The following is a 14,227-nucleotide window of genomic DNA, read 5'->3' as shown; positions in this document are numbered from 1 at the left end:
TCAGGGAACTGCCAAAGAGGAGTTGGTTCTGAATACAGGTCCGTGTGAGGTGGGTACAATAATGGAAGCCTGGGGCCACTTTCCTGGGGCTCTCTAAAGGTCTCCTGATGAGAAACAGCGTCAGCGTCAGCCTGGGAAAGGGGTTATTAGTGAGTAGGATCAGTAAGTCTAGATGTGGAGACTAGAGGGATGTGGGATCTTGAAACCAAACCTATACTTATGAGTAGTTTTTTTTTTTTTTTTTTTTTTTGAGATGGAGTCTTGCTCTGTCTCCCAGGCTGGAGTGCAGTGGCGCGATCTCAGCTCACTGCAAGCTCCACCTCCCAGGTTCATGCCATTCTCCTGCCTCAGCCTCCCAAGTAGCTGGGACTACAGGCGCCCGCCACCACGCCTGGTTAATTTTTTGTATTTTTAGTAGAGATGGAGTTTCACCGTGTTAGCCAGGATGGCCTCAGTCTCCTGACCTTGTGATCCACCCACCTTGGCCTCCCAAAGTGCTGGGATTACAGGCGCGAGCCACCGTGCCCGGCAGAGTAGAATTTTTTTAAAAAACCAAAATAACTGCAGGACACTGTGGCTCACGCCTGTAATCCTACCACTTTAGGAGGCTGAGGCGGGCGGATCACGAGGTCAGGAGATCAAGACCATCCTGGCTAACACGGTGAAACCCCGTCACTACTAAACATACAAAAAATTAGCCGGGTGTGGTGGTGGGTGCCTGTAGTCCAGCTACTCGGGAGGCTGAGGCAGCAAGATGGCGAGAACCCAGGAGGCGGAGCTTGCAGTAAGCCAAGATCGTGCCATTGCACTCCAGCCTGGGAGACAGAGGGAGACTCCCTATCAGAAACAACAACAACAACAAAACCAAAATAACTATTGAACATAAAAACCTTCACTGTTGAACGAAATAAGACAAACAAATGGAAGAACATTCCATGCTTATGGATAGGAAGAATCAGTATTGTGAAAATGGCCATACTGCCCAAGGTAATTTATAGATTCAGTGTCATCCCCATCAAGCTACCAATGACTTTCTTCACAGAATTGGAAAAAACTACTTTAAAGTTCATATGGAACCAAAAAAGAGCCTGCATTGCCAAGACAATCCTAAGCAAAAAGAACAAAGCTGGAGGCATCATGCTACCTGACTTCAAACTATACTACAAGGCTACAGTAACCCAAACAGCATGGTACTGGTACCAAAACAGAGATATAAACTAATGGAACAGAATAGAACCCTTGGAAATAATACCACACATCTACAACCATCTGATCTTTGACAAACCTGACAAAAACAAGCATTGGGGAAAGGATTCCCTATTTAATAAATTGTGTTGGGAAAACTGGCTAGCCATATGCAGAAAACTGAAGCTGGATCCCTTCCTTACACCTTATACAAAAATTAACTCAAGATGGATTAAAGACTTAAACATAAGACCTAAAACCATAAAAACCCTAGAAGAAAACGTAGGCAATACCATTCAGGACATAGGCATGGGCAAGGACTTCATTACTAAAATACCAAAAGCAATGACAACAAAAGCCAAAACTGACAAATGGGATCTAATTAAACTAAAGAGCTTCTGCACAGCAAAAGAAACTACCGTCAGAGTAAACAGGCAACCTACAGAATGGGAGAACATTTTTGCAATCTACCCATCTGACAAAGGCCTAATATCCAGAATCTACAAAGAACTTAAACAAATTTACAAGAAAAAATCAAACAACCCCATCAAAAAGTGGGTAAAGGATATGAACAGACACTTCTCAAAAGAAGACATTTTTGCAGTCAACAGACACATGAAAAAATGCTCGTCATCACTGGCCATCAGAGAAATGCAAATCAAAACCACAGTGAGATACCGTCTCACACCAGTTGGAATGGTGATCATTAAAAAGTCAGGAAACAACAGGTGCTGGAGAGGATGTGGAGAAATAGGAACACTTTTACACTGTTGGTGGGATTGTAAACTAGTTCAACCATTGTGCAACACAGTGTGGCGATTCCTCAAGGATCTAGAACTAGAATTACCATTTGACCCAGCCATCCCATTACTGGGTATATACCCAAAGGATTATAAATCATGCTGCTATAAAGACACATGCACACGTATGTTTATTGCGGCACTGTTCACAATAGCAAAGACTTGGAACTAACCCAAATGTCCATCAATGATAGACTGGATTAAGAAAATGTGGCACATATACACCATGGAATACTATATAGCCATAAAAAAGAATGAGTTCATGTCCTTTGTAGGGACATGGATGAAACTAGAAACCATCATTCTGAGCAAACTATCACAAGGACAGAAGACCAAACACCACATGTTCTTACTCGTAGGTGGGAATTGAACAATGAGAACACTTGGACACAGGTTGGGGAACATCACACACTGGGCCTGTCGTGGAGTGGGGGGATGGGGGAAGGATAGCATTAGGAGAAATACCTAATGTAAATGACGAGTTAATGGGTGCAGCACACCAATAAGGCACATGTATACGTATGTAACAAAGCTGTACGTTGTGCACATGTACCCCAGAACTTAAAGTATATATATATATAAAAACCTCCACAGTCACCAAAGCAAGAGAGTTTGCCCCCTTCTTTTCTTGGCATCTTCTAGCTGTTCCATTAGGGCTTCATTTTCCCTTCAGGGGAGCTTTTTGAGGGTCTTGAGAAGCTGGAGAAAAGGGAGAAAACTTTCCAAGAAAAAGACAGAGAAATAAGAATGAGAATGGATTCATGGCAGTTCTGCTTTAAAGTATACTTCTGGTATCTTTAGAGATGCTTTCAATGCTTCAAACATTTCAGTCTCATTGTGGCTTTTCAAAAAGTAATAAAGAATGATTAGTGGATTTTTTAAAGAATTTCTGCTTGGCCTAATTTGTCAATAGGAAGAAAAGAGAATACATCAGTTAACTGTTCATATTCTTAAAAGCAAAAGGCTTATCACTCCAGCTCTGCATCTAGAGTCATCTTTGGTTGGGGAGATTGGATCTATTTATAGCTGCTACCATAGTCTTGTGGAGGGGAACTGCACTCCCTTTTTCTCTGATATTTTCCAAGTCTTGTAGCACAATATAGATAAGGGTGGAATATTTCATAAGACTTTACCAAAGGCAAGGGAACAAGCAGAAGGAAGTAAGTACAGAGAACAGCATGCAATGAAACCACGTTTGATGTGAAATCTAGTTTTAGTTTTCAGTGTTGCTTTCTCCTTAGCTCCTGGCTTGCGTCAAATTCATACAAACCATCTTTTCCCTGACACTCAGGAAACCCTTCAAGCATGTCTCGTTTCTAAATTTCAAACTCAAGAGAGAGGGCTTCCTGATTGACTCCAGGAATACAGCCTACATGGGTGTGGCATGTGTTTTCTACATATAGTAATATCCAACCATATCCCAATAGCTTCCACAAGACAGTCACATCTAGCTATATCCAATCATCTGATATCCTTCACTAGAGATAAACATGCGGCCATAGGTTTGTTATGTAATCTTTATATATTACGTACATTTTATGGCTTTTTAAATTAGGGCTACAGCATTATATAATTAAAAACATGGACTAGAGCTAGTAGACCTGGGTTCTAGTCTATTTGCCAGTCTTTTTCAATCTGTCTATAATTTTGTGGAGAGATTTGGATATGATTAGTCTGTAATTTTATAATTTAGACTATAATTGAATTATTTTAAATAATTATAAAATTTGTACTTAAATCTTTCTCTTTGCCTATTTTAATATGATGCTGAGATATTAGTGAGGCATAATGACCCAATTATTATTCCTTTGAGAAAATATCCATTTTATAATGATATACTTTATAGGATAAGTTTTCCATTATGGTGACAGATGGGACCTACTTATATTTAAAAGGGGCCATAGGGGTTTGCTATGAGTTTTTTTAAAGTAAATATTTACCTCTAAATGTACCTTGCACATAATTTAGATGTTCTTATACAGAATGTAACTGCATGTAGTTAAATCTATGCATAGATTCTATGTTTTCTAGTTTTATTTCTTTCATGTATTTGACATTTCTTCTTTAAATTTTTTAATTGAATTGAAAAAGCAAACGAAAACATCATATATTAAAGTACTTTAAGTTATTTGGTACTCTTAATTAAGATACACCAAGTTTTTTCTTTCTACTTAAGTATAATCTGTTTTTCTCCCCAGAGCGAAAAGCTGTTGCTATATGATACAGTCCAGAGTGAACTAGAGGAGAAGATAAGAAGGCTTGAAGAGGATAGGCACAGCATTGATATTACCTCAGGTAAGAAGAATGATATGATTGTGATGTTTGAGTGGCACCAAACCTTTGGTTTACTCTAGTGTCTCATCATATCTTAGTCTTCTAATATTAATATTATGTAAATGAAATGTTCCAGGAAAGAAGAAAAGGGGAAGAGCTCTAAATAATTTCATGTGATGGTGATTATATTGTTATTGTAATTTGAATTAACACTTTAGAAAGATGTATAAAATGGAGCACATGACAAGGGACGAAACAGAAGTATGACAGGAACCTACTGGCAGAATAGTGTCAAGGCTGGATGTGGTGCTGCACATCTACATCTATAGTCCCAGCTATGCAGGAGACTGAGGTGGAAGCATCGTTTGATCCCAGGAGTTCGAGATTGCAGTGAGCCATGATGGCGCCGCTGCACTCCAGACTGGGCGACCTTGTCTCCCAAAAAACAAAGAAAAGAATAGTATTGGAAGTTAGCTGCAGTGTGTATTTTTCCCTGTAAGTCTTGAAAGACTGTCATGTGGAAGAAGGAATGAAAACCTTTTTGACATCATACAAGGTAGGACAAACTGATAGAAGTTATAGGGAGATAGATTTTTGTTTCAGAAAAAGGAATAACTTACTAATGATTAGATCAGTCAAGTGTGAATTTGGCTTTTTCAGGGTATTACAGAAAGGTTTTTTGCATTGAGTGGAAGGTCTACTCTGTTATCCTACAGTTCTTGAGTATATATTACTTTATCTGTTACAAAGTTTACTTCTCTTTGGGGTAGGCATGGGGAGTCAGATAAGCTGAGCCTAGTGCCAGTGCTCCCTCACCTACTAGTCTGGTGACCATGGACAGTTACTTCACTTTTCTAAATCAATCTCCTTGTCTGTAAAAGGAAAATAATAAGAATACCTACCTCAGTGGTAGCTTTGAGGATTAGGTGAGACAATGCATGTAATATAAATTTTACAAAGTGTATGACAGTATGGTAATCAGTTCTTAGTCATTAAGTGCCAAGTTGATTTTTGCTTTAATAAAGGCAGAGGAAAAGTTAAACACGTAGCGCTCATGAAATTATGTACAGCTTAATGTATATATACCTAGCTGCCAATGAAGTTTTGTACATTTTTACATGTAACTAAATAGCCACTGTAAAATTACAGTCTTTTTTTCTCCTTCGTTCACCAGAAACCCACTAATACTTAATCTTTATTTACCTGCCAGAGCTGTGGAATGATGAGCTTCAGTCAAGAAAAAAGAGGAAGGATCCTTTCAGTCCTGACAAAAAGAAGCCAGTTGTTGTTTCAGATATCCTTTTCCAAATTTTCTGTTTCTTTTTTCCTTGATGTACATTTTTCCATTGTGCATGCCTTTATAACTTTTATTTGTAAACATTGACTTTATTTGCATGATCCTGTAATAAGCAAAAGATGATTTATTTATAAAACGACTGAAGACAGAAGATATAGTATATCCTTTAGGTCAAGAGAGGTGGGAGAGGAGAAGAAATTCAATCATGATCTCAACTTTGAAAATTAATGTGACTTGTCGTTCACCAAGGGCTTTGATGTGAAACACCCATTTAGTATACGGTATGATTGTTTAATTCTCGTGTACTTTTTTGTCTTTTTGAGACAGGGTCTCACTGTGCCACCAGGCTGGAGTGCAGTGGCACAATCATGGCTCACCTTAGCTTCAACCTCTCGGGCTCAGGTGCTCCTCCCACCTTAGCCTCCTGAGTAGCTGGGACTACAGGCACGTGCCACTCCGCCTGGCTAATTTTTGTATTTTTTGTAGAGATGGGGTTTTGCCATGTTGCCCAGACTGGTCTCAAACTCCTGGGCTCAAACCCGTGTTGGCCTTCCCAAAGTGCTAGGATTACAGGCATGAGCCACTGCGCCTAGACTCATGTACTTTTAAAAAACATTTTTACGTGTTTCTGAAATTGGAGTATAAATTAATATGTATATTCAGTTTTGGCATTCCCTATGGTACCATCCCTCTACCCCCATCTTTTCCCCTCCACCTTGAAAACCAGTGATTAGGTTAGTGACATATATTACAATCAATGGTATCGTGGAATTAAGGGCATGTAGTTATGACATCAGAAGTACTAGACTGTGTTTATGCTGGTACTAAGTGGCTTGAAGAATAATTTGAAGTTAGAATTTAGGATGCCAAAGCATTATGCCCATAAATCATTGTTCCATTTGCTGAAACATAGTACTTTGGAAATACAATTCAAAGTGTGTTATTCTTACAGCTAAATTGACCTTGACTATTCAACGTCCCTATATAGTTTATATGCTACAAGATCTTGATATTCTTGAAGACTGGACAACAATTAGGAAGGTATGATTAAAGAGCAGTGGAACACAAGTGTATTTTTATAGTCTTTTTAAGATTCTATGTTTTTTTATTAGTACATCAAAATATGATTATTGTAAATATGCTTTGCTTTTGCAACATTTTTATAAGGCAATTTAATACTATTACAGATAACAGTGAACTACAAGGATATTTTAAGGGTTAGAGACATGTCAGCAGTTTGTATTTTTTCTGTTATAATATAACTAATAATTTATGAAAAAGTCCAAAAAACATTTGTTTAGTTTGCCTAAAAATAATAACATCACCATCTGTGCCTAGTCCTTTGGCTGGTTCTGGCTTATAGAAAACACTTGATAAATATTTGTTGAACAAAAGAACATTTGAATCCTTATGTGTCTTGCATCCTGTCATTAAACATTCAAGAATTATAGTCTTTTCTGTTCTTGCCTAAAAGTGGAGGCTTGTTTTCCATATTATAATTTTTCATTTTTGTAAATTTCTTAGTTGAGAGTTAGAGATTATTTCAGGTATTAAAAACATCTCTAGGAGAAATTGTTATCCCTCATATTCTTTATAATCTTAGACATTAAAAATTTATTAGAGCAGCTAATGGTTATACTTTACTGTCTTTGTTCTGGACTTAATCAGTAGTATTGTATATATTAAATAGACACCAAAATATATTTTCAGTCTGAACTCAGACTTCTTTCTTCCTTTTTTTTTTTTTCATTAAGGCAATGGCTACATTGGGACCACACAGAGTGAAAACGGAACGTAAGTCATTTAGTCTGAGTTGAGAAATACTCTCTTTGGAGACTTGTTGAATCAGGGTTGTTAAATCATCTACATACTAAAGAACTCTCCCATCAGTGGTTTTATTTCATCAGTGAACACCGTACCTGAAATTATGAGGAATTCTTCTGAAGTCATTGTTTCATGTAAAAGTTTCAAAATTTCTGAATGTGGTATAATTCTTTCAGTGTTCAGCTACATTCTTATTGCTAATACTGGATCAGTAACTCAAAAAGTATTTATGCGGTGTTTCTTATGGGCTCTGTCATTCTGTAGCGGAGGTATTTGGAATTTGTGGGTTGGCTTCAGAGATTCTGTGAATCCTCTGAAATTATATGCAAAACTCTGCATGTGCATTTTCTGAGGAGAGAGATCAGAATGCTGACATTTACACATTCTGATATGCCTTAGTAAAATTCATATCAAGGTACACTTCCTTGATTTTTTTTTTTTAAAGTCTAAAATCACTGCCAAAATGTGATGGACATTAGTGTTTAGGATAAGTTTCTCCATTTCTGCCTTCTTTCACTATAGGTGAGATTTCCTAATCCTTCTAAGGACAATGAAGCTAGATTAAAAAGAAAAACATATTTGAAATACTTAGGAAAGGAATTTCTAGTCACATTTAAACAGCTTAAGTCATATGTAAGAGACCAATTTCTGTTCTAGGCTGGGCATGGTGGCTTATGCCTAGCGTGATCCCAGCACTTTGGGAGGCCAAGGCAGAAGGATCACTTGAGCCCAGGAGTTTGAGACCTGCCTGGACAAGATGATGAGACCCTATCTCTACAAAAAATACAAAAATTAGTCAGGCTTGGCGGTGTGTACTTGTAGTCTCAGCTACTTGGGAGGCTAAGGTGGGAGGATCACTTGAGCCCTGGAGGTCGAGGCTCCAGTGAGCCATGATCACACCACTACACTGGGCAACAGAGCAAGATTCCATCTCTAAGAAGAAAAAAAAATTCCATTTTATTTTTAACCCAGTGATTCCTTTAAACTTTGTATTATGTGAGGAAATTGCAGCAGTATTTGCCCTGGGGAATTAACGCCAGAGCAGCTGCCTAGACCTGTAGAGCAGTGGTTCTTAACATTTTTGGGTAATAGATTCCTTTTGAGAATCTCATTATCATAGTTGAGTGTGTCTCCCTCCCACTCTTGTTATCTTCAGCATTGTATCCTATTAGTTTTACTTATAGCACTTCACTCAATTTGTACTTTTTTTTTTTTTTTTGAGACGGAGTCTCGCTCTGTCGCCCAGGCTGGATGGAGTGCAGTAGCGCGGTCTCGGCTCACTGCAAGCTCCGCCTCCTGGGTTCCCGCCATTCTCCTACCTCAGCCTCCGGAGTAGCTGGGACTACAGGCGCCCGCCACCACACCCGGCTAAGTTTTTGTATTTTTAGTAGAGACGGGGTTTCACCATGTTAACCAGGAGGGTCTTGATCTCCTGACCTTGTGATCCACTCGCCTCAGCCTCCCAAAGTGCTGGGATTACAGGCGTGAGCCACCGTTCCCGGCCTCAATTTGTACTTTTTAATTTTGTCTGTCTCCTAACTGGATTGTAAGCTCCACAAAGGCTAGAACCGTATCTCTTTTGGTCACAGCTTTTTCCCCAGCATAATTCCTTGTGTATAGGAAGTGTTCAGACAACATTTGTTAAATGAAAGAATATACCAGATGGTATTTTAGGCCTTGAGGATACAATGGTAAAAAAAAAAAGATGGACCTCCTGGAGCCTCTTTAGGGGAGGTGGAATCATATATATGTAGATAAACAGTTAAGACAATAGTTACAGATTATAGTAATTACTCTAAAAGAACTGTGCAGTTGAGATAACAATTAGCTGAGGAGTGGGTAGAGTAGTTAGGGAAGCCCTCTCAGGAGCTAACATTTGAATGACTTCATGGTATGCTTTTGACACTGTGTTTCCATAAAAAAGATTATTTTTCCTGTATGAGTTATCTGACTAATGCCAGATGATTTCTGGAATTTAAAAATAGAAGTTGTACTTAGGACATTTCCTTTTTAGAATTAAAAGCCTGGGGAACACTTGGAACATGTATTAAACTCTGCTTCTTTTGATATATATCAGATGCCTGCAGGGGAAAGAATAAGTATAATTTTCAATTGAAATATGGCAATTTATATTTTATATACTACTTAAAATTAGCACTAATAATTGATAACATACCTGCTTCCCCTTCTGGTACTTGATTAATCAATTGATGATTTATTGTTCATTGTTTAGCTTTTAGTAGTTATATTAAAAACTTAATGATTATGTAAAAGAATGTAAGGAATAAATCTTTTTATTACATTTTAGGTTTGTTATTTAAGAAATATTTTTAGTCCTTTTTTACATATGCATGGATTGATATTCTTAATATTCTGACCCTTTGTTCTTCTGACAGTGTTTTATTAATATAACAGTTTTTGAACTGATCCCTTTAGCACCTGTGAAACTGGAAAAACATCTGCACAGTGCTAGATCTGAAGAGGGAAGACTATATTATGATGGTGAATGGTATATACGTGGACAAACAATATGTATAGATAAAAAGGATGAATGTCCTACAAGGTAAAAAAGCCTTTATTATTATTTCAGTGTTGCTCAGTATTGTCGTTTACGACATTGTTGTCAATGAAATATTTCCTGCCTCCATAGTGTACCTATATCATTAGTTGTTTGTAGATCCTTTTTTTTCACTTGACATATGGCTTGATTACATGTGTGTACAGCAGTGTTAATATGTATGAACCAGACTTCATATTAAGTTTACGAACACAAACTTTAATGCAAGGGGAAATGTTGAAATTATTTAGCCAGGTAGCTGATCCTGTTTCTTAATTCTTCTAGTAGGTGAATTGTTAGGATTGTGCTATAATGACCCTTAAACCAGACTGTTATGAATTTTTGGTGGAACTAGTAATGTTTAACTTTTTTGGATGTGTTAGAGTATTTTAGATAAAAAGAATTTGTATCAATTAGAGTAGGAAATAAATGGAAAATTAATAAAACCCTCAAGATTAATAATAATTAAAGTATAACCTAGGGCTGGGTGCTGTGGCTCACACCTGTAATCCCAGCAATTTGGGAAGACGAGGCAGGAGGATTGCATGAGGTCAGGAGTTCAAGACTAGCTTGAACAACTTGGCAAGACCCTGTTTCTACAAAAAATAAAAAAAAATTCGCCAGATATGGCAGTGTGTGCTTATAGTCCTAGCTGCTTGGGCAGGAGGATCGCTTGAGCCCAAGAGTTTGAGGCTTTTGGCCTCATTTCACCACACCACTGTACTCCAGGCTGGGCAACAGAGTGAGACCTTGTCTCTCTAACAATAACAACAACAACGAAGTGTAACTTGAAAACTGCCTTTTAAAAGTCCTAATAATATGTCTAGGCTTAAATAAAGTTTATGAAACTATTTATATAGCCTTCTAAGTTTTATCTGGTTGTGACCTTTTGAAAATATTAATGTTCATCATCTTTCATTCTCCAGTGATGTAGGATTTAATTCTCAGAGTAGTACCTTCTATGGTAACAAAATATAGTTTTGTAGGTATCAGTGGTAAATAAAACAACTTGAGTTTAGTCTACAGTACGCATTTTCCAAATACAGTGGTTTTAATTGTAAGATTATAATTTTGTCTTTAAATTTTTAGGACATTGCGTATAATAGCTTTTCTCATAGAAGCTCATTGAACTAACTACTAGTTTATATATGATACTCCTGGATTCTTCTATTTATTTTATTGTTTTTGAGATATTTTACCACTACTTAGCATAAAAGTTGTTTAAAAAGAGATGAGGCCAGGTACAATAGCTCTTTCCTGTAGTAATTCCATTACTTGGGAAGGCCAAGGCAGGAGAATCACTTGAGCCAAGGAGTTTGAGACCAGCCCTAGCTGGTCTTTTTGTAGAGAACCCCGTCTCTATAAAGTAAAAAAATTATTCAGGTGTGGTGGCAGGTGCCCTTAGTCCCAACTACTCAGGCTGAGGTGAGAAGATCACTTGAGCCTGGGAGGTTGAACCCTGATTGTGGCATTTCAACCTGGGTGACAGAGAGACCCAGTCTCGAAAAAAAAAATTCCTATTCACTCTTTAAAAAATAAATAATTAGGCCAGGTGCAGTGGCTCACACCTGTAATACCAACACTTTGGGAAACCGAGGAGGGTGGATCACGAGGTCGGGAGTTCAAGACCAGCCTGGCCAGTATTGTGAAACCCCATCTCTATTGAAAATACAAAAATTAGCTGGGCAATGATGGCATGTGCCTGTAATCCCAGCTACTTGGGAGGTTGAGGCAGGAGAATCACTTGAACCTGGGAGGCAGAGGTTGCAGTGAGCTGAGATTACACCACTGCACTCCAGTCTGGGCAACAGAGTGAGACTGTGTCTCAAAATAAATAAATAAAAAATAAATAATAAAAAAAAGAATAAAATACACATCTATTTCAAGAAGTAGATCTTTTTATGTAAAGATTAGTAGTGTAAAAAAAAAAAAAAAACTGGTATAAGTACTGTAGATGGTTTGACATTGGGAATTAGAGATTAGTATTTGAAAGATTTTCTGAAGCCAGGGCTGACATGAGTTGTATGATACCAGATAAGTAGTGCCTTTAAACTCCAGTTTTGTTTTTTTTTTTTAAGAGGTGGGGTGGGGATGGAGTAGGAAGAACGTGCTTTTAATAGTGCTAATAGTAAATTTTACCAACTCTATTAAGAAAAGAAGGATGATCTACTAAGTATTGCTGAATGTGATATTTTTGGCAGCATGCACTGCTGATATGCAGCATTCTGGTAAATGACAATTATATACCAGAGTCTACTGTTGTAGGCCAGTTTATTTTGGTTTTATATAGGTAATACTCTAAAATGAATTGAGGAGACATATTGTAATTCATTCATTCATTCTTTTTTTTTTTCCTTTTTAGTGCTGTAATTACAACAATTAACCATGATGAAGTTTGGTTTAAGAGGCCTGATGGAAGCAAATCTAAGCTTTACATTTCACAGCTACAGAAAGGAAAATATTCAATTAAACATTCATAATCATGATTTAAGTGTTATCTAAATTTACCTTATTAGTGTTACCAAATGTAATGTGCCATGAGAGTAAAAAAAATGTATTCAATAACTTAATATTCTCACTGAATCATGAGAGAATGTGTATTTGTAGGTAGTACTCTAAGTAGATCTCATTGATATGTTATTAAAAGAAACAGTAATACAAATTTTATCATGATCCTTACGTTGATTTGCCTCTTAGGTCTGATGACCAACAGATATACTGTATATGGTAGAGGTTTCTTTCTAAAGATTTTTCTTTGGTTTTTAAAAAAGTTATGCAAATTTGTTTTATCTTTAGTAAACTATGACTACATTTATCTGCAATTTTAAAAATTTTCCATATCTTTGTCATTCATTGTGTGTTTGTAAATAAGGCCGATAAAATGTTTCCTATGAATGGTTTGTACTAGTACATTAGTGTTAAATCAGAACTGAAATTTAAACATATATATATAAGTATATATATATATGTATATATATGAGGATGTATATATGGCATCATCAGCTTATTTAGAACTGATGGCCGTACCTTACAATCTTGTTTTACCCAAAATTAAGCTATTGGGTTTGAAAGCTAAAAGGAGCACTTTTGTAGAATAGCAACTTTTCTTTTCCTCTTCCTTGATTGTATGGTGGGGCGGTGACCTATTTTTACAAATTATACCTAATGAGTAAAATTAGTGTAAAGTGATCACATGCTTCTACCTGTATTTCTAGTGCCCCTTTAGAGGCAGGTATTTATACCTGATATTTATGATGCAGTATATAAGTGGTGAACAATAACTGACAGTATTGTGCTTGCTGTACATGTCTGGTCTTTTGAAACAGATTTTAGTGAGCATTTTCCAGAGGTAAAACTGTGTCCTATTCTAATTTTATTCCTAGGGCAAAGTAGACAGGGATTATTTCCTTGAATCTGTTTCCAAATTAATATTTTTATCTTTGGTATTTCTACACTTTAAGGCCATTTGGTGCAATTTAGAAAGTGTTGGCCTCCCTTCCCTTAGCCACATTCAAAATTAACTTCCAAAACCTCAGGAACAGTACAAAGAATTAAAACCCTCAATATGGCAGCACAGCCGGCTGTAGTATATATTTAGGGTACACCAAATGGAGTATTCTTGGTGGTCTTGTGCACTTTAATTTCTGTTACAATAAGAGTTAAGAGGATAAGGAAGAAATGTACTCATTAACACTTACTGCAGAAATATCTGCGTTATTCCGTTTGTTTTATTATTATTTTACCTCTCCAAACATCTTCCTGTGCAGATCACTACTTCATAGTTGCCAAATTTTAAAACATTTAACTTCTGAAAGTCAGTGTCAGCAAAGTGATATTACATTATTCTGTTTCTAATTAACATTAGCAAATGTACATAATGTCATAACTCAATAGTATTTGACAGTACTTATGTATACAATATTTGATAAGCATTTTTAATAAGATTTGTATTTTTAAATTTAGTATATAATAAAAAGATGTGTTTGAGTGTGATTTGTAGTGTCTTGGATTACTTATGTGTATTTAGTTCTTTTTATAACCTATCCACTTCTAAGAAAGATTTGAATTGGTTTACATTAATAGATATGGGGTGGCCTGGGTGCGGTGGCTCATACCTGTAATCCCGGCACTTTCTGCAGTATATTTAGATGTTCAAGACAGCTAAGTTATACTTAATTTTAAAATATATGCATATATATTGTACTTTGATTAAAAGGTACAGTGTAAGTTATGAAATTCTAAATAGAAAATCTTTGTTTTTTTATTTTTATTTTTGGAGATGGAGTCTCA

At 36.6% G+C, this 14,227-nt stretch overlaps 1 protein-coding gene across 1 annotated transcript in view; it reads left to right on the top strand.

Moving 5' to 3' along the window:
- The window catches only part of BRMS1L (BRMS1 like transcriptional repressor), a 49,764-nt gene extending 35,834 nt beyond the window's left edge, over nt 1-13,930 (top strand). The window contains exons 5-10 of the mRNA XM_010365325.2: nt 4,184-4,280; nt 5,470-5,553; nt 6,533-6,597; nt 7,311-7,350; nt 9,817-9,943; nt 12,300-13,930. Coding sequence (XP_010363627.1) covers nt 4,184-4,280; nt 5,470-5,553; nt 6,533-6,597; nt 7,311-7,350; nt 9,817-9,943; nt 12,300-12,417 — 531 coding nt within the window. The 3' untranslated portion in view covers nt 12,418-13,930. The remainder of the gene's footprint in view (nt 1-4,183; nt 4,281-5,469; nt 5,554-6,532; nt 6,598-7,310; nt 7,351-9,816; nt 9,944-12,299) is intronic.
- The last annotated feature ends 297 nt before the right edge of the window (nt 13,931-14,227 follow it).

The sequence above is a fragment of the Rhinopithecus roxellana genome, chromosome 5 (genome assembly GCF_007565055.1).
Source record: "Rhinopithecus roxellana isolate Shanxi Qingling chromosome 5, ASM756505v1, whole genome shotgun sequence".
NCBI lineage: Eukaryota > Metazoa > Chordata > Mammalia > Primates > Cercopithecidae > Rhinopithecus > Rhinopithecus roxellana.
This window is presented reverse-complemented; position numbering and strand designations above follow the sequence as displayed.